Below are 20,221 nucleotides of genomic sequence, written 5' to 3'. Positions count from 1 at the left end.
GGCATCAGCAGCTTGCTTTTATGAAAAAGTAACAGCTAAATGCACTGCAAATAATTTGCAGTAATCCAGTTCAGTGATTCATGTGTCTGCTTTAATGGGTCATAATTCAGGGTAAAGTAACTGAGTGCAGTCAGAGTGCAGACACTGCTTATGCCAGAGACAGTATCTCTTCATAAAACACACCTCAGGAGAAGCAGTTTGCCAACCCCCTAATACTCTCTGATGTTTTGATGTCCTGCATATTTTTCCGATTAAGTTTTGAGTGCCATGTTTTTAGTTGTATTTCCACATTCATTATTCTCACGTAGACCCTTCAGCGGGTTTGCCATATATGATTATTTTTTTAATGATGCCTTTCTTTCCACTTCAGCAGTTTAATAATCTAGCACATGGCTGCTTCTCAGTACTCAGCATTCACCTCCCCAATTCTGAAGAGGACATGTGCTTTGGCTTCAAAATTCCATTTGCAGCGTTAGAAATGCGTATTCCCTATGGAACAACATTTGTTTGACATAACCATTCATTTTTATTACCTCTTTAAATATGTTTATCCAGAGTTATCAATAATCATAAATAACTGTATTCTCATCTTGTTCTGTTGTGGGGTTTTTTCCAACAGACAAAATTGCTTACCCAGTACATATTAAATCTCGGCAAGTATGATCAAAACTACGACATCAGAGACCGTACAAGATTTATTAGGCAGCTTATTGTTCCGAATGAGAAGAGTGGAGTTTTAAGTAAATATGCCAAAAAAATATTCCTAGCACAAAAACCTGCACCACTGCTTGAGTCTCCTTTTAAAGGTATTATTATTATTATTATTATTATTATTAGAATATAACTGCACAATATGTTATCTGAAAAATAGACAATATATTCCATTTATAGTGTGCTTAAATTTATCTCTTAGGAAATATAAATGACTAGCACATATAAATATATAAAAACAGTGCGCTTTCTATTCATTCATCTGTTCTCTAGAGCAAGCTTTATATTAGTTAAAATTTATATTTTTATGGACCTTATTTACCTAAATAATTTCAATCTTCTGATTTTATTTTTTTTATTAAGCATAAAGAACAATATATAAAAGCTGTGTTGTTCTTATAGACATTAACTTTTATTTTAAATAGATACCTTTATTTAATAAGGAATATAATTCACCTTAATACTGAGTTGTTATTAATTAAATATTCTATGTATCCCAACAAGCTTTTCTAGGAACATGTATTTCATAAAAACTTTTTAATATTTAAACGTTTTTTAAAGATGGAAGTTGACTTATTTTTCCCACCTTTTTAAAAGGAATAATTGATCAGTTTCACAAGTAGCCATTACAATTGGAATCAGATGATTTTATACCTTGGTTTTTATATTTTTCCTTATTTAATTTTTATAAAGTGATAATAAGCAGTTCAGTTTCATAGAAAAACTATTAAAATTCTGAATGTGTTTGTGCCAAGACATGTATATGGATTGTTTAACTGTGCTGTCATTCTTAATATTCACAGTAAAGTAATTTTTAGAGAAGCTACATTTCAGAGCAACACCTCCAAACACACTGACTGATTAGCTTTTTTATTGACCATTATGGGGAAGATTATTGTAATCTATGGACTCAAATCAGTTTTTTGACCTATGAAGAGCTTCCTAGTTTATATTTATTCCTTGACATTTGAGGTAATATGCCAATTATCTTGAGCTCTGATTAGGACTGTTCTATGTTATATACAGCTCATATTGTTTATTTTATATTTTCCTCTATTTTAATAGATAGGGATCATTTCCAGCTGGGAACTTTATCTCATATTCTCAACACTAAAGCTACTGGGTACATGGAATTATCTAATTGGCCAGAGGTGGCACCTGACCCATCAGTTCGAAATGTAGAAGTAATAGAGTTGGTAAGTTGACCTTTCTGAAATTAATGTTGTCAAGCAGTAGGATATTCTAGAATAATGATTGTTTCAAATAAAAGCTTTTTTTTTGGGGGGGGGGGTGTTGAAAATTGAAAATTGTTCTGGTATTTCTAAGAAATGTGTTAGGTATATCTCACTGTTATGGGAACTAAAAATTGTAGTGTTCCGACATTATTGTACATGTACTATTCCTTTTCTTCAAGGAAATAGAGAATTGAATTCTCTGCATCAGTGCTATCCACATTCGTGGTATTGCATTTGTAGCTGTGTAGATTCAATTTCTAAGGTATTTGGTTTCATTGGCTTGAGCTTTTTCTACTTTGTTTAGAGATTCGTAAGCTTCCTGTCAATGTTTTTCTCAATAATTTTTGCTGTTCTATTCCAAAGAAACCATACAAAGTGTTCTGGATTTTCTGATGAACCTGTTTTAAGTGAAGCCTAGACATAAATAGGGAGCATTGTGTACCAAAAATGTCCTTAGACAAGGTCACAATTAAAATGAGTAATATGTTGCCTTCACATTAAAAACCAACTTCTAGATAAATCATCTTTTCCTAGATCTTTAAAAAAAATACTGGCTACTAAAGTAAAATAATTTTATTTTTAAATACTATCTCTTATATAAAAAAGAAAAATAGAGGGTCTATTGATTGTCTTTAGAGATTTGAGTATGTGAAATATATATCATACTTTTTAAAGTAGAATTAATAAAAATGAACAATTAGGTATTTCATTCTAGATGCTTTTTTGGTAGAAACGTTATATTGAACAAGGATTCAGATAACCAGAGTTTTTTACCACTAATTCTTGTGAGAAAGTCAGTTAACCTTCTTGCCTATTAACTTATATACAGTGGAAGAAAATCTTTATTACTTTAAACAGAATTTCTATAATGTGCATAGCCATGTAATTTGATCCTTTTGAGAAATACATTTCTCTTAACTCTTCAATCCTTACTCTGGCTTTGGAGCATGGCCAGAAGCAATAATAACTGATAATGGCTCCATTTTGCAAACCCTGGCAGTGCACTTTGATAATGTTTGCAAACATTATCTTGTTTAAACCTCATAATGATTATGTGTTGGTTGTTGTTGTACCCATTTTGCAGATGAGGAAACAGGTTCACAGAGCCTAAATAAATTGCCCAAGTTCACATAGCTAGGAAGTGATGGAATTGAGATTCTAACCTAAATCTGTCAGTCCTTTATTCATGCTCTGAAGTGCATTTTAGTGTTTTGTAATATGAAGAGAGGAGGCTTGAGCTTGTTTGCAAATCTGTACTATTTTTAGTACTTAGAGCACCATCATTTTCATGTTGTGACAAATTAACTCTATTTAGAGATGATTTTTAAAAATGTAGAAGTTATTAAAACTAATTGCATGTCTATTCCTCCTTGCAATTAAGTTTGCTGATTTTCACTCAAATCTACATACTCTAAAGTACTCTTCAAAAAGATTGGGTTCTTTGTGCAATTTTTGGTCAGATGCTAGAATACAAAGAGAATATTCTTTGTTGTGATTCTTTCCATAGGTATACTTACTCTCTTTCCTAATTTCATATTATGCCTGCTTATTGTTTTTATGGTTCCATCCTTTTTTATTATTGGGTACATGCAAGTAAAGCCATCCTTTTATCCTTTCCTCACTTCCACCCACATCTCCTCCTTGTTGCCCCATTCCATAAATAAATAAACAAACATAAATAAATTTATCTTCTCAGAAATTGATCACAATGTTATGCAATTTAATTTGGTCTCAGCAGTATCTTTATTTTGGCTGATAGATTGGTTGGTTGGCTGGCTTATTCCATTTTCATGTGCTCTTCTTACAGGGACAGTACTTAAATAACCTATTTTCTTGTGTTAATATCACCTGCCCAGTTCAACAGCAACAAAATTATTATTTTTTTTAATTTGCTGACTACATTCTGTGAATTAATAATTGGTAACTTATTTATAGAGAATAATTAAACTGCTGTAATCTGGTTGAAGAAAACTGTTACTATCCATTGATGCCATGCAAAAAATAGTTTCAATCTATGGGTCTCTGGACGTATTGGCTTAAAATCTATATACATAAAAGCCTAAGTGATCAAATGACCAAACAACCGGTCGAATGGTTGCTATGATGCACACTGACCACCAGGGGGCAGACGCTCAATGTAGGAGATGCCCCCGGTGGTCAGTGTGCTCCCACAGCCAACTTCCCATGGCCCCTCCACCTGGCCGACTGGCCAACCTCCTGCAGCCCCTTCCCCAGGCCAGCCATCCCTCCCCCCATTGGCCCTGATTGCCGGCCAGGCCGAGGGACCCCACCTGTGCACGAATTCATGCACCAGGCCTCTAGTTATACTATAAAAGACACAAATATAAAAAGAGCAAATGCAGTTGTAACAATGCAGAAAGCTTGCTTCTCACTCTACCTCACATCTCTCCTAAGTCGCATCAATATATTTCATACACATAATACAGTGTTATCCTACTTTCACTGTAAAGTGATCTTACAAGGTCACTGTGATAACTTAGAAAAGTGGCTTAGGTTTAGATACTCTGATATTTTAATCAAAACAACAGGAAACCTAGTCAGGTTGACATTAGAAGTCACTTTGAATCGCATACTACCATTTCTAGGATATCAGATATAATGTCTATTTATATTATGATAACAGTAAGTTTTGAAGTCCATTAGAATTTTTTTGCTTAGTTCTAGAATATCCTTTTCCTTTCAATTACAGAAAGACTGTTCTTTGCATATCAAGGGTATTTTGCTTTATAAACCCATCTGTTATCAATATTTTATCCCTCATAGGAACTTTAAAATTAATGTCTTGCTATTCTTTCCTCTTCTCTTTTCCCTATTGTTTCTTTTTTAAAAATATATATATTTTAATTGATTTCAGAGAGGAAGGGAGAGGGAGAGAAAGATAGAAACATTAATGATGAGAGAGAATCATTGATTGGCTGCCTCCTGCACGATCCCCCTGGGGATTGAGCCCGCAACCCAGGCATGTGCCCTTGACCGGAATCGAATCTAGGACCCTTCAGTCCTCAGGCCGACGCTCTATCCACTGAGCCAAACCAGCTAGGGCTCCCTATTGTTTCTTTTGCTTAGAATGATATGATTCTCATAGTCACAAAAGATTATAACAAAAATTAAAATATTTTTATTGTTTAAAATGCCATGAATATTGAGTTGGTAGCTGTGCCAAGGTAATTTGCCCTTTGAGCATAGAAGCCTAATTTCCCTTATTTGTCTTGAAAGCCATAGTCTAATTAAGTAATTTCCACTCCCTTCCCACTCCCCATAAATTAATCTGATACACTTTTTACCAAACTTCATAAAATGATTGGATTTAAGAAAAATATGAACTTTTGTGTTTACTAAATATAGGAAAACTTTGTTCATAGAATACTATATTCATATTTGGAGTACCAAGCATTTTAATTATATAGAAAGAAAGCAATATTGCTGATATTACATAAGTATCTTATTCAAGTACTAGTGGCCCGGTGCATTTATTTTTGCACATTGAAAGGGAATTAATTAGAAGAAATATTTTAATATTGCTATTCGCCCTTTCTCTATAATAGAAGTGTCAACCAAATTCATGATCAGCAATGACAGATGGAAACACACGCATGCGATTGGTGCCAGCGAGAGCTTTATATGTATTGCGCATGCGTGAGTCAACTTAGCCTTTTATATATATAGAATAAACTTGCTTAATTAGACCTGCTTTCTGATTTAGCTAAACTTTTTCCAGCCCAGTGAAGCACCCCAACTTCTCTTTCAGGTAATTGTCAGCAACACAGCAGTAAATATCAACATGAAATAGATTATTATTGTAGATCATGCAGGGAGAACAAAGGGTAAAATATTTAACTGCAACAGTGTTTGACTATATTCTGCACAGTGAGAAAACCTGAAGTCATTTTCAAGGTCCACTTCTTTTCAGTCGGGTCAAGTTTGTAAACTTTCTAAATCTTCGTTTTCCAGCTAATGGAAAGAAAATAGGGTTCCACCGAGTCTCCTATCTACCTACTCCAGGACTTCTGTGAGGATCAAATAAGATGAGGCACGGGAAATGCTTCACAGACATTTGGTTACAGTGTAAAATGTTTGCACCTGGCTATAAAGCAAGTCATGTGCCTGGGCTGAAGAAACTCCAAGGAGGCTAGTTGCTAGGGAGAGGAAGCCGGGCCTTGCTACGTGACATCATTACCCAGACGGACACTTAGCATATTAGCCTTTTATATATATATATAGATATTTGAGTAATTTTTACTCATTTTTCTAATGTCCATTTATAGTAACTAGAGGCCCGGTGCACGGATTTGTGCACCGGTGGGGTCCCTCAGCCTGGCCTGCGCCCTCTCGCAATCAGGGATCCCTCAGGGGATGTTGGAGAGCTGGTTTCAGGGCCAAGGAGGGACCTTGGAAGGTTGGCGGCTGGGGAAGGACCGCTGGAGGGCTCCAGAGCGTGTCCCGGCCATCTCGCCCAGTCCTGATCGGCTAGACCACAGCAGCAAGCTAACCTCCCGGTCGGAGCATCTGCTCCCTGGTGGTCAGTGCACATCATAGCGACTGGTCGGATGGTCAAATGAATGGTCGGACACTTAGCATATCAGCAGGGGGAATGTCCCTAAGGTGGAAGCTTACCTGGGTGTTTGAAGGAATAGTCAGGAGTGGCTGGAACAGAATGTGAAGGAGGAAGAACAGCAGAAGGAGGTCAGGTAGGCAAGGGGGCTGGCATGGGCATATAGGGCCATGCAGACTGTTCTAAAGACTTGGGCTTTTTCTCTGAGTGAAATGAGGAGCTGTTGCAGGGTTTTAAGCCAAACGGACTTGATTGGACTAGGTTTTACGGTTTTTTTTATTTATTTTATTTTATTTTTTAAAATTATAGTTGACATTCAGTATTCTTTTATATTAGTTTCAGGTGTTCAGCATAGTGGTAAGACAATGATATAATTTTAAGACGTGATTCCCCCAGTAATTCTAGTACCCACTTGGTACCACACATAGTTATTAAAATGTGAATGGATTAAGAAGTACAAATTGGTAGTTACAAAAATAATCACAAGGATGTAAAGTACAGTATAGGAAATATAGTTAATAATATAGTCCAGCTTAGATTTTAATAGAATTATACTAGCTGCTGTGTTGAGCAAACTCGGAGCGGGGGTTAGGGGTTGGAATGGAAATAAGAGAGCCAGTTAGGAGGCTGTTGGAGTAATCCAGGACAGAGAGATGCCTCTGGCCAAGGTTATGAAAGAACAAGGTGGCTAAAGGCTTTCTTGATGGATTATGCATTTAGGAAATGAGAGGAAGAGAGAAGTCAAGGATTACTCTAGGGTTTAGGCCAATGGTTCTCAACCTGTGGGTCGCGACCCCTTTGGGGGTCAAACGACCCTTTCACAGGGGTCACCTAAGACCATCCTGCATATCAGATATTTACATTATGATTTATAACAGTAGCAACATTACAGTTACGAAGTAGCAACAAAAATAATTTTATGGTTGGGTCACAACATGAGGAACTGTATTTAAAGGGCCAGAAGGTTGAGAACCACTGGTTTAGGCTGTTGAGAAAGTTAGGTCTATTTATTGCCCACCCTAAATGTTTTCATTGTTTTTCTCTTACCTCAGTATCAAGCTGTGAACTTGAATTTTTTATTGCTATTATTGCACCTACCTCTAATTGCCCTAATCTCTTCTAGACTTTAGTTTAAATCTTCAAATGCAGAAGTCTTTAAAATTGTATGTAAAATAAGGTGGTTGATTTAACATAAAATGGGCCCTGAGACTTTGTGTTCTTCTGTTCAGGAGTGAAGGGGAGTCAGCCTTAATGCCAGGACTTGTCACAGTTGCCTTCGCTGTTGAGGCCTTAAACTTTCTTCTGGGTTCACAGTGATTGAATGATGTGAAGATTAAGTTAGCCAGAAGACTGAATCCATCAATGGGAATTGCTTTATATTTACATTTCTACTTTATTTTCTTTTTAAACAGGCAAAAGAATGGACTCCATCAGGAAAAGCAAAGAAAGAGAAACCTGCTAAGAAATTTTATTCTGAATCTGAAGAGGAAGAGGACTCTTCCAATAGCAGCAGTGACAGTGGTGGGCTTTATAATTTATTAAAAAAAAATTATTCGCTGTAGCTTACATGATATGCCTCCAAAAAAAACAATAAGGCCTAGTACATAAAATTCGACAAGTGAGTTTAAAAAAGGTTTATGCTATTCCGATGATTCCTTTCATTTACATATCACTGTTTAGTTTTCAAAGTAATTTCCAGTCCCTTTTTTTGTTTATTGTTAATCCTCACCTGAGGATATTTTTTCCATTGATTTTTAGACAGAGTGGAAGGGAGGGGAATATGGAGACACAGAGAGAGAAACATCGATGTGAGAGAGACACATTGATTGGTTGTCTCCTGTATATGCCCAACTGGGATCCAGCCTGCAAGCAAGCCATTGACCAGAATCCAACCTGGGACCCTTCAGTCCTCAGGCCGATGGTCTATCCATTGAGCCAGACCAACTAGGGCCCTTCCTTTTTTTTTTTTTTTTTTTAATTGATTTTTTAAATTGATTTTTATTTTGAGAGAAAGAGAAACACATCGATCAGTTGCCTCATGCATGAGCCTCAACTGTGGATCGAACCTGCAACCTGATTATGTGCCCTGACCAAGAATTGAAATCAAGACTCTTTGGTACATGGGATGTCATTCTAACCACTGAGCTACCCGCCAGGGCTCCAGTCCCTTCTTATTTGACACTAAAAAAGCCCAGTGCATGAAATTCATGCACTGGTAGGGCCCCTAGGCCTGGCCTGCGATCAGGGTCTATCTGTGGGGAAACTGGCAGGGCGATCAGGGCGTCTGCTTATACCCACCTTGGCCTGGCGCCACTTACTCACCGCCCCCGCCCCCACACCGCCCTTCGGGCTGGGGGCAGCTCCTACATTGAGCATCTGCCCCCTGGTGGTCAGTGCGCATCATAGTGATCGATCATTCCGCCATTTGGTCGTCTTTCTGCCATTTGGTCGATTTGCATTTTAGGGTTTTATATAGATAGATTGCCTCTTAGACACATAGCTAATAAATGATAGAGTTGAAAAAGGAACTCATGCTTTTCTGAATTCTAACCCACACTACCTAGTATATTCATTGGTGCGTTGAAAATCCTGATTTTGCATTTGATTAGTCTTTAGTGGCGCCTTTAACAGTAACTTCCTTTTATAAAAATGTAAAGTTTATTTAAATATTGAGCAATCTGTTCTTCATCCATTTTATACTCTTATTTCTACATGAACCTATATAGAGATAAAGCTAAAATTAATAAATCCCTTGTGTATTATAAAGAAACAAAGAGTTAAAAAGATTGAGAACAACCATATACAGTGAAAAGAATGCTAAATCAGAATCCTGGGTTTTAGCTTTGCAAATTGAACAAGGCACTTACCTTTCTCTGTATCTAATCAATGAAGAGATAGAGTTAGATGCCATTTTAAAAAATCATTTTTTATTTCTCAATTGTAGTTAGCATACAATATTATATTAGTTTCAGGTGTCTTTCTCACATCTGTGTTTCCCTCCCCCTCTCCCTTCCTCCCTCCCCTCTTCCTTCTCCCCTCTCCCCTCTCTCTCTGAAATCAATGGAGAAAATATCCTTGGGTGAGGATTAACCAAAAAAATAATAAAAATAAAATACACATAAATATACTATATGCAGCCCTTCTACAAAGAGTCCTATATACCATAATTTATACATTAAAAAATTAAAAGGAAAATTCTTCATCTCTTTGACCTATGGAAAACTCCTATACTAACTAAAGTAAGTAATAACTTAAAATTAGTAATTTTGCTTGTTGCATTTGAATTTAGAAATGTTTTGAGATGATTTGAATGACTCATTTCCCCTCTCAAAATTTGTTCTTAAGAAATTCAACTATTTGTTACCCTTTTCTCCTCTAAATAAAATTAACTATTATCAATAGAAGAATTTAAAATTATTTTTTTATCTCTGTATTCTTAAATTTTTTTTTTTTTTTTTTTTTTTGCCATAGCTAGATACTTATAGGTTTGAGAAGCAAGATTCTCTCAGATTTAGTGTACTTACTTGGTTCATCTTTGCTTGCTTTCCTGTCATTATCAGAGCCCTCCTGTGTCTGGAGTCCCTCCACACTCACCTTGCTGCAGGGTTCCAGAAGTCCGAATGATGGGTGTTGAAACAGTGTGAACAAGTGGGGCCAGTAAACTAAATTTCAACATCTGGTTTCATTTGTGATGAATATTGACAGTTACTTGTCCTTATGTATAAGTAAATGGCTATAAATCAAAGAGCACCTGTTTTTTGCTTGTTTGTTTGTTTGTTTTTTCCAGAGAGTGAATCTGGAAGTGAAAGTGGAGAACAAGGGGAGGAAGGAGACAGTGAAGACAGCAGCGAGGACTCCTCCAGTGAGAGTGAGAGTGGAAGTGAGTCAGACGTAGAAAACAAAAGAAAGGCCAAGGGGAACTCCAAAACCAAAGGAAGAGGGTAAATTATTTTCCTCAAAAAATGTTATGTTGCATTTTCCTCCAGGATAACATTTCCCTTTAACTCATAAAATGAGAAAATAAGTATGTGTATTTTTTCCTGAACAGATATTGTATCCTGTAAAATTAATTTAGAATACTAGTTCACATTATTCTACTATTTACAGTGCTTTATTTTCATTTTGAACTTGAACAAATCTTGGGGCTACATTTCAAAAATTGGTATAACCTTGGAAGGCTGAGTTAAGTGATCAGGCAGTAGGTATGAAACACTTAATTACCTTTTGTAGCAATTTTGCTGAGGGCTAAAATTAAATCCTTCAAGACTTTGCCATTACGTAACTAAGACAATTGATTTTTCTAAATAATGTTATATTAAAAAGATTATGATCCAAATATTAGAGTCAGGGGCTGTGAAGGAAGACGGTCATAAGATATTTAAGTGCTAGTGCTTTTTAAGATCTCCCATTATCAACAACATTATCGTGTATTAAAGTGTCATTAAAATTTTGAGTAATTGGGGCTGATACCTTGGATTATAAGAGTCTGTTTTCCTCCCTGCTGTCAGTGTGTGGCCTCTGCAGACACGATGGCCCTTCCTCGGGGCCTGTTGCCCGCTCCCTTGATGAGCTTGCAGCCCAGCTCAGTCGTGGCTGACAGCACTGATTGGGGCGCAGTACGCTCTCTGCTCCTTTTATTACAGACAGTAATTAAAGCAGCTCGCCCTGCCACTTCCATAACAAACACAGCATAATACCCTAATTATGACTTTATTAATTTAAGTCAGGATTTAATGATTTTAAAAGTGATTTATATTGTTTTTCCTGTTCAGAACAAATGAAATCTGTAGGTTAAATTAATACAGGCTTTTCATCATTGCAAAGTTAAAAAGCTAGTTACCAGTAAATTCTTTTCATTAGATTAACATCTGAAACTCTAAGCAGTAAGGTAAACAATAATTACCCATCAAAATTGAGTGATGCATAACAAAATAACACTTATACCTTTAAATCTTATCTCAAAAGCTGGAAGTTAAATATATTCAGAATTACTCACTTGTTGCAACAAAGGAGTTACTTGGTTTGTAATAGACTTTTCTTTGAGAGAAATTCTGTACTTCTAGTTTAATATCAGAATAGCTATGATTACATAGTTTATAAAAAGTGTCTTATTTCTAGGAAAGGAAAGTTTGGTTCAGTGCACTCAATATTTTTTCAGGTAGCAAAAGCCAGTATGCTAGAAATTTATAACCATGTATTAGATTAGTTTCATTATTTTTTTCTTTCAGAAATGGACTTTTCTCTTTATTCATGTTTGAGTTTAAAAGAATTATTTATTGCATCAAAGGGAATCTCAGATGCATTCAAACCTTGTATTTTTAAGTACATGTTTTAACTTTTGGGGATAATAAATTGCTATTCTTTGCTAGGGGAAAAAAACATACTTTCTAGTCATCAAATATAATTACATGTGCTCTGAGATGTTACCATGACTCTATTTTTAATAAGTAGCAATCATATTTCCTCCACAAAAAATCAATTCTAGGAACTATCGATTCTTCCCTTGCCTCACCATTCTCCCTTCCCATGTGTTTTTCTGCCTATCTCTCAGAATTTTTTTAAACTTTGCTAGTGTATAACTATATGGTAGTTTTTTAAAGCTAGGGAGCTTTAAGTATCTTCAAAAAACCCCTTTGCTAATCATAATTATTTTTTACTAAATTTGAGTTTTATACTCCAAAGTGTGTTCAGTTGAAGGGAGCTATTACGGTGTAGTAGGGTAAATATGATCTTTAGAGTAAGACAGACATGAGTTCAAATTACAGTTCTACCCCTCCTGGCAATGTATCCTTGAGCAACTTACTTAACTTTACTGAATATTATCTATAATAATAAAAGCGTAATATGCTAATTAGACTGGACAGCCGAACGACCTTCTGGACGAAGCAAGGGCTACAAGGGCCGAGCCCCTTGCACAAATTTCATGCATCGGGCCTCTAATATATATATACTAGAGGCCCAGTGCACAAAAATTTGTGCACTCGGGGGGGAGAGGGGGTCCCTCAGCCCGGCCTGTGCCCTCTCGCAGTCTGGGACCCCTCGGGAGATAACGACCTGCTGGCTTAGGCCTGCTCCCGGGTGGCAGAGGGAAGGCCCAATCCCTAGGTGCAGCCCCTGGTTGGGCTCAGAGCAGGGCCTATTGGGGAGTCGGGGCACTGCCCCCTGTCATGCACAGAGCAGGGCGGATTGGGAGGTTGCAATGCCACCCTCAGTCACGCTCAGGATACGGCCGATTGGGGGGTTGGGGTGCCGCCACTGTCACACTCAGGGCAGGGCCGATGGGGAGGTTATGGCTCTACCCCATCACACACAGAGCAGGACCCGTGGGGGGGGGGGGGAGGAGTTGGGGCGCCGCCCTCTATCACCCACAGAGCAGGGCCAATCAGGGGGTTGGGGCACTGCCCCCTGTCACACACAGAGCAGGGCCTATCAGGGGGTTAGGGCGCTGCACCCTGTCACACACAGAACCGCAGGGCGATCAGGGGGTTTGGGTGCTGCCCCCTGTCACGGTGATCCCAGTGCCGGGAGGCATATTACCCTTTTACTATATAGAATAGAGGCCTGGTGCACGGGTGGGGGCTGGCTGGTTTGCCCTGAAGGGTGTCCTGGATCAGGTTGGGAGTCCCTACTGGGGTGCCTGGTCAGTCTGGCTGAGGGGCTGAGGGCCGTTTTCAGGCTGACGGGTGACTGAAGCTCCCAACCGCTCCTTTTTTTCTCTTTTTCTTTTTTTATTCTGGGCCAGCTTTAGCTCTGAGGCCTCGGCTGCTGAAAACAGGTTTCTGGCCTTTGTTTACCGTCTGTATTTGATACAATGTTGTGGTCTGGCTGGCTGAAGCTCCCCTGAGTAAAGCAGGTTTCTGGGGTTTTGTTTAGCTTCTACATTTGCTACATAGTTGCTTAGAGTTGCAGCTGAGAGGCCGGCAAGTCAGGCGGGGAACGTTGGAGTCCTCCGTCACTGAAGCAAGCAAGCCTCATGTTAGTTTCAAGCTGCCTGGCTGCTGGCCGCTATCTTGGCTGACAGTTAATTTGCATATCTCACTGATTAGCCAATGGGAAGGGTAGGGGTCATACGCCAATTACCATGTTTCTCTTTTATTAGTGTAGAAGATGGCTAAGTGACCGACTGACCAACCAGCCGGTACATATGACGCGCACTGGCAATTTAAAAAAGTTGACTCACTCATGCACAATACATATAAAGCTCTCGCTGGTGCCAGTCTCATGCGTGTGTTTCGATCTGTCATTGTTGATCATGAATTTGGTTGTTATTGACATTCAACATGAACCACATTGCGATTTATTCATCAGCTGTCCAACCGACCACCCGGTAGATATGATGCCCACTGGCAATTTAAAAATAAATGGTGACTCGCACATGTGTAATACATATAAAGCTCTCGCTTGCACCAATGGCTCACATGTTTTAATTTTATAATACTACTAGAGGCCTGGTGCATGAAAATTCATACACTGGAGGGGTTCCCTTATCCCGGCTCTGCGGACAGGGCCAAGGCTCAGGACCAGCCCACGCCGAGACCTCTCCCTCACCACCTCCTCTCCCAAACTGCCTCTGTGTAAGGGGCCATAGGGCTGGACCAGCCTGTGCCACCACCTCTCCTACACGGGCAGGCCCTCGCAGCAGCTGTGGCTTTGTCTAGGACAGCCGTGGGCAAACTACAGCCCGCGGGCCGGATCCGGCCCGTTCGGCTGTTCTATCCAGCCCGCGGAGCCGAAAGAGTGGAGGGTTCTCTTGCTCTCCCCTCCACTCCTTCACCAGCAGCAGTGTTAACATGGCAATGTCGGGAAACACGGCCGCAGCTCCTTCTTCTGAGTCCAGTTTAAGAACCCATTGTGGCCCTCGAGTCAAAAAGTTTGCCCACCCCTGGTCTCGAAGGACATACGGAAGGCATCTGGTCTAATTATCATATTAGTATAGATATTATATAGTATATTATATATACTATTATACTATAGTATATTATATATACTATTTTGACATGTAATTTTTGCAGTAATTTAATTACTGCACGAATCTTTCTGCTAATTAATTTCCTTTCAATATGCACGAATCTGTGCATTGGGCCACTAGTAGGATAATGATTCTCAGTAAAAATATGGTGGAATGTCTATATTAGATGATTGGTATGAAGTTCCTAATACGCCTGGCACAAGATACATTCTTTTATTTTTTTCCAAATCGTAAGAGATAGTTTATTTAGAAAGTTACAGAGATAGAAGAAGTGAGCCAACTGGGCTGCATAGGCTCAGGAAACAAGTTACAGAGACAGAAGGGCCCTTGGAGCTCTGGATGGAGAATGGCACAGCTAACAAGCTTTGGGGGGATTAGAAGGGGGGAGGAGAAAGTTCCCCTAGGCTCCTGAGAGGGAGTGCACCTGCTAGGCTCTTTGCCTTGAGGGTTTTAAAGACTGGGAATTTACGGGAGATCTTGGGGAAGCATCTCAATAGGATATTCATCAGCTTTATGCTGATGTGCCAAAATGAGATTTATTCCCAGTGACTTCATCTGTTCTTGGGTATGATGGGCACAAATGGCACTAATTGGATTTCTGTTATCTTCCCTTTGGTTGGGAAGAGAAGTGTAAACCATTAGCACTATGTGTCCTTGATTTGCCAGATGGCTGTAAGCTGTTTGTCCATTTAACTATCTCAGTTTCCCTATTCTGCTTGTCCTGGCTTACTGGCCTGTCTCATTTCTTTCTCAGAGAGGTCTATCCCTGAAATCTGTTAAGGTTGCTGAGGGAGGTCAGTTGGTCTTCAGTAACTGCTTCCTGCTGACAAGGGCTGTAGTCCCTGCACATATAGGGCATGGAAATCTTTTCCTGCCTGATCTAAGTGAGACAAGGGAATGGGACCCCAGACTGGAACAGTCTGTTAGCTGATTCTTCCAAAGTATTGATGGTCCAGAATCCCCAAAGCATCATCGTCTTAATATCTAATTGTTATATCCAGAATCAAAGTTGGTAGATTGCTCCATATTTCATTAACTTAATCATGTAGTCCTGATACTAAGTCAGTTCAGTGAAATTGTTGAGTCTCAGTTCAGAAGAGAGTGATGCAGGTGGGCTCCCAAAGTGAGACCAATGTTGTGTAAACAAGCAGTCAGGTATTTAATAAGGGTGTGCCTCTGAAAACAGAAGGAAAAAGACAAAGGTTAATGACCAGAGCAAATTACAAACCAGTTTCTAAGTCTGTAAGGCTGTCAGTTGAGATTTTTAGATGTAAGTCTCAAAGTTGTTTTATTTTCTAGAATGAAAGCAAGCAGTGACAATCTGATAGATTCTCTTTATCTGCATTATCTTATTTGAATATCTCTGGAGATGTAAATTCTGCATGGTTTACATAACATCATTTATGATGGTTATGAATGAGCTGTTGTGGCTATTTCTCAAGGTTATATCAAGTTCTTTGACTATAATTTGCAAGTACAAAGCTCAGAAACAAAATTTTTAGTTCTCAATAATTCCAAGTCAAAGGATGGGATAGAAAGGAAACATTAGTTTGGAAGGTTATAACCAAATATTAAGAAAACAAAAAAATTCATAATTCAGTTCAGTTTATGGGTGACAAAATTTTGAAGACAACTAACTAAATTAGATTCTAATATTCACAGCTATGTATTACAGATTCTATTGAAACAGTTTTTCTCCTTAAAATCATCCTCATTTTTACCAAAGAGCCAAATTATGACCAATTTGCTGCATTAAAGCCAGCTTCATTTTGGCCTGATTATTTGCATAAACACAAGAAGAATAGTAATTTATCATATAGGCTCTCCTAAATCTTCTTTGCTGGAATCTTTAAGGCATCTCCAGATTGAGCTTTAATTAACCCTCAGGGTGAAGAACCCAAGCTACACAGTTGCCATCAGGCTTTGCCTGCAATACCTATAGGTTTGGGCAAATTCCTCAAGTTCTTGAGATTCTTTCTTTGCCATCTCCCAGGAAACCAACCTTTGTTAAGATGCCCCCCCACATGTTCTTATGGCACACTATACTTTATTACTTACCTTACTTTCTTGTCAATGGCACCTTACTTCTCTTTGTCTTCAGGGACAGCAGACTGTGTAAGGCAGGCACGTGGAGATCATCTGTATCTTACTAACCATTATTATCCTCAGCACCTAACAGTGCAAACATTTATTATCGATAAAACATCTTTCAGAAATAAAAATACTTTTTATATAATAAAAGAATATTTGAAATCAAAAGCAAATATTGTACTTAATAGTTTTCCCCCCATTTATTTGTGGGCAATCAAATATATGTTAAATGAGAAACAAAGTGAATGAATGAATGGCATCAGCACTTAGATTTGATCATGTGGTATTTTAAAAATTTATATTTAATTATCCTACTTTTTTTAAAGTAAGACTTAAGTGCATTAGAAGAATTCTCTTTTGAACTGGGCAACATTTTCTCATATGATGTTTTAGGGTCACATTTAGGAACATAGGTAAATAATTTTCTTGGACAGAAAATTTATAAAATGCAAGTCTATATTAGCACAAGTCCATGTATAAATACTTAAACTTATCAACAAACACTTAATAATTTGAGACAGCTTTTTAAAAATCAGCCTAAGTATCTTTAAAGTCATTACTGTTAGCACTTAATATATATTCCTGGTAAATCAAACATTTAATTATTAGTTTTTTCAATTTAGGATATAATTTTAGGTTATTTTATGATCTTTTGCATTTGAGATTGTGTGATATGGTATAATTAGTTTTGAATGGAATCTAATTTATTTGATTGTAGATACTATAACCTATATTATTAGTTCACTATATTCTGGGATTTTAAAACCATATTATCGTCTATCAATCTATCTATTTAAATATATTTTTATTGATTTCAGAGAGGAAGGGAGTGAGATAGAAACATCAGTGATGAGAGAGAATCATTGATCAGCTGCCTCTTACTCACACCCTACTAGGGGATCAAGCCTACAACCTGGGCATGTGCCCTGACTGGGGAATCGAACCATGACCTCCTAGTTCATAGGTCAATACTCAATCACTGAGCCACACCAGCCAGGCCATCATCTTTTTAAATACTAAAAAGAAGTGGTTCTCAGTGAAATACTCTTCTCTAGTGAATGTTAGGATTTATAGGCAAACTGGACAAATGTCAACATTTGTCATTTGATTTTTTTCAAACTACTTAAACTTGTTTATATAAAGGATTTAAAGTTGATATTTCAAAATTTATTCTTCTACATAGTGATTCTGAAGGTGGGGAGACGGAAAATGAAAAATCTGAAACTTCAGATTCTTCCAGTGGAGAATCTAGTTCAATAGAAGACAGTTCTTCAGAATCTGAATCAAAATCAGAAAGTGAATCTAAATCCAGAAAAGTCACCAAGGTAAGAGGTTACACATTTGTTGTAATTGAAAGTGAATGTTTTCATAACCTTTTCCCAATTAAGAATAAATATTTCTGAAAATAGTGTTATAGAAAATCCAAGAATCTAAGAAAGAAATTGAATGTTGTCACTGACAACTAAAACACTATCTTCATGCATCTGCACCTCTGATTTTATATAATTTTTTTCTAGGTGATTGCTTCCCTTATAACTCAACCCTGCAGAAAAGTTAGAAACTTTTTTTAACCTCATCATTTGCCATGAAATTAAAGAGCTCAGTAGTTATGAGTATGGCCTTTGTTGTTCTTGGCTGGGATGTGACAAAGGAGTCTTTGCTAAAGGGGAAGTAAAAGGAAGTGCAGAAATAGTATTGAGCAAAGGAATATAAATGTAAATGTGGCCTATGAAATTGAGACTAATAACCTTTTTTAAAATATCAGGTATTTTGGATAATATTTTCAAAGCTTTAATCAGAGGATATACATTCCTTAACTAATAAAAATTCAGTAGCCATGTATTTAAAAGCAAAGGTAAGAACCATTTATGTAATAGAATGTTATACTTTTTGATATATTTTTAACCTTGTCTGCTTAGCAGCAAAAAAAAAGTATAAATTGCAAAAGTGCTATTATTAATACAAAATTCAAACCTAATAAATATCTTTCTGATCTTTAGTTATTACTCCCTTCCTATAAATGGATCATGTTGATTGTAGGCTTCAAATGCATTTTTGTTTTTAAACTTATTAATTTTATGTGTGTATGTGTGTGCGTGTGTGTGTTTAAATTGATTTTAGAGAGAGGGATAGAGAGAGAGAGAAACATTGATGAGAGAGAAACATCATTAATTGTCTGCCTTCTGCATGCCCCTACTGGGGATGGAGCCTGCAATCCAGGCATGTGCCCTGACCGGGAATGGAATCTTGACCTCCTGGTTCATGGTCCGATGCTCAACCACTGAGCCACACAAGCTGGGCTCAAATGAGGTTTTTAAAAAATAAACTGCATTCTATATGTTGAAAATGTGGTCAAGTCTTATCTTTTAAATTGAATTCAATTTTTTTTTGCTGAAGAATTCAATAAGACAGCATTTATTATTGATAAAACATCTTTCAGAAATAAAAAATACTTTTTATATAATAAAAGAATATTTGAAATCAAAAGTAAATATTGTACATAATAGTTTTCCCCCCATTTATTTGTTCTCTACTTATCAGTTTCTCATCGGAGTAGCCAAGGGTGAAAATAAATCCATTGAAGTATATAATTGCCCTCCTCTATTCAGAGATTTATTGTTAAAGAATAAGCATGTTTAAAATTAATATTAGTCTTACCATCTTTCAAATATCCTTGCATATAGTAAAACCTATTTTAAATTTGAATTTATATTCAAAACTTGTCTCTATATTATATACTAAAGGCCTGGTGCACAGATTTGTGCAGAGATGGTCCCTCGGCCTGGCCTGTGGGTATTGGGTCGAAACCGGCTCTCTGACATCCCCCAGAGGGTCCCGGATTGCAAGAGGGTGGTTCTCAGGTGATGCACCCCGGAATCAGGCTCCCTCCTCTCTGGTTTCGGGTGAGTCACCTGAGAACCTCAGCTGCCAAGTCTCCACAGCTCAGTGGCTCCTGCATTGAGTGTCTGCCCCCTGGTGGCCATTGCACATCATAGATACCGGTCAGATGGTTGGACGGTCACTTAGGCTTTTATATATAGAGACATATCTAAGATTTTTTTTCAAAAATTTACATAAAATCTTAAAGGTTTATTAACCTGACCTTGTATAAAACTTATTACATAGTGAGTTTGATATCCTCTCATTTTCTACTTACATTAAATTACAAAAAGCTTAAGGTGTTATTTAAAATGAAATAAAGGGGCTTTAGAAATTAACAGTAAGTATAACCCAGATTAAGAAGTCAGTGTTTTTAAAAATGACCAAACAAGAAATCAGTGAATGTCAAGCGGGTGGAATTAAAATGAGTTATTTTTTTTTTAATTTAAATTCTTTATAGTTTAATGTATTACGAGTTATCTTATGAAGTTTTGTAAAAGTTGAAAAATTAGTGCCTGTATAGTATTGGAAGCAGGGGTTTAGGACCCCATTAAAAAGCCACAGAAGTACCGCAGATCAGCAGTTCAATTTGGTTCTTGTTTGTTAAAGACTATCAATGATCAGATTGAATTTCTTTATAATTGAAAATATTTTACTGTAGAATTTCATTATAAAATTTCAAAGTATTTCAATGATTCAAGACTCTTGAGAAATTCAGGCTTTATTCATGTGTTAATAGTTTTATGTCTATGTGTTTTGCTT

At 37.4% G+C, this 20,221-nt stretch overlaps 1 protein-coding gene across 3 annotated transcripts in view; it reads left to right on the top strand.

Moving 5' to 3' along the window:
- The window catches only part of AP3B1 (adaptor related protein complex 3 subunit beta 1), a gene marked incomplete at its 3' end in the record, with an annotated part of 192,857 nt that overhangs the window by 91,973 nt on the left and 80,663 nt on the right, over positions 1 to 20,221 (top strand). For all 3 annotated transcript variants that reach the window (XR_013995856.1, XM_081088790.1, XM_081088791.1), the window contains exons 16-20: positions 620 to 806; positions 1,777 to 1,907; positions 7,932 to 8,040; positions 10,307 to 10,460; positions 17,763 to 17,904. Coding sequence is in view for 2 of the 3 variants with exons in the window: in XM_081088790.1 (XP_080944916.1) it covers positions 620 to 806; positions 1,777 to 1,907; positions 7,932 to 8,040; positions 10,307 to 10,460; positions 17,763 to 17,904 (723 nt within the window). The remainder of the gene's footprint in view (positions 1 to 619; positions 807 to 1,776; positions 1,908 to 7,931; positions 8,041 to 10,306; positions 10,461 to 17,762; positions 17,905 to 20,221) is intronic.

Source organism: Myotis nattereri (genome assembly GCF_964212035.1).
Source record: "Myotis nattereri genome assembly, chromosome: 4".
NCBI lineage: Eukaryota > Metazoa > Chordata > Mammalia > Chiroptera > Vespertilionidae > Myotis > Myotis nattereri.
Note: the sequence above shows the minus strand (reverse complement) of the source record. Positions and strands in the feature narration are given on the sequence as shown.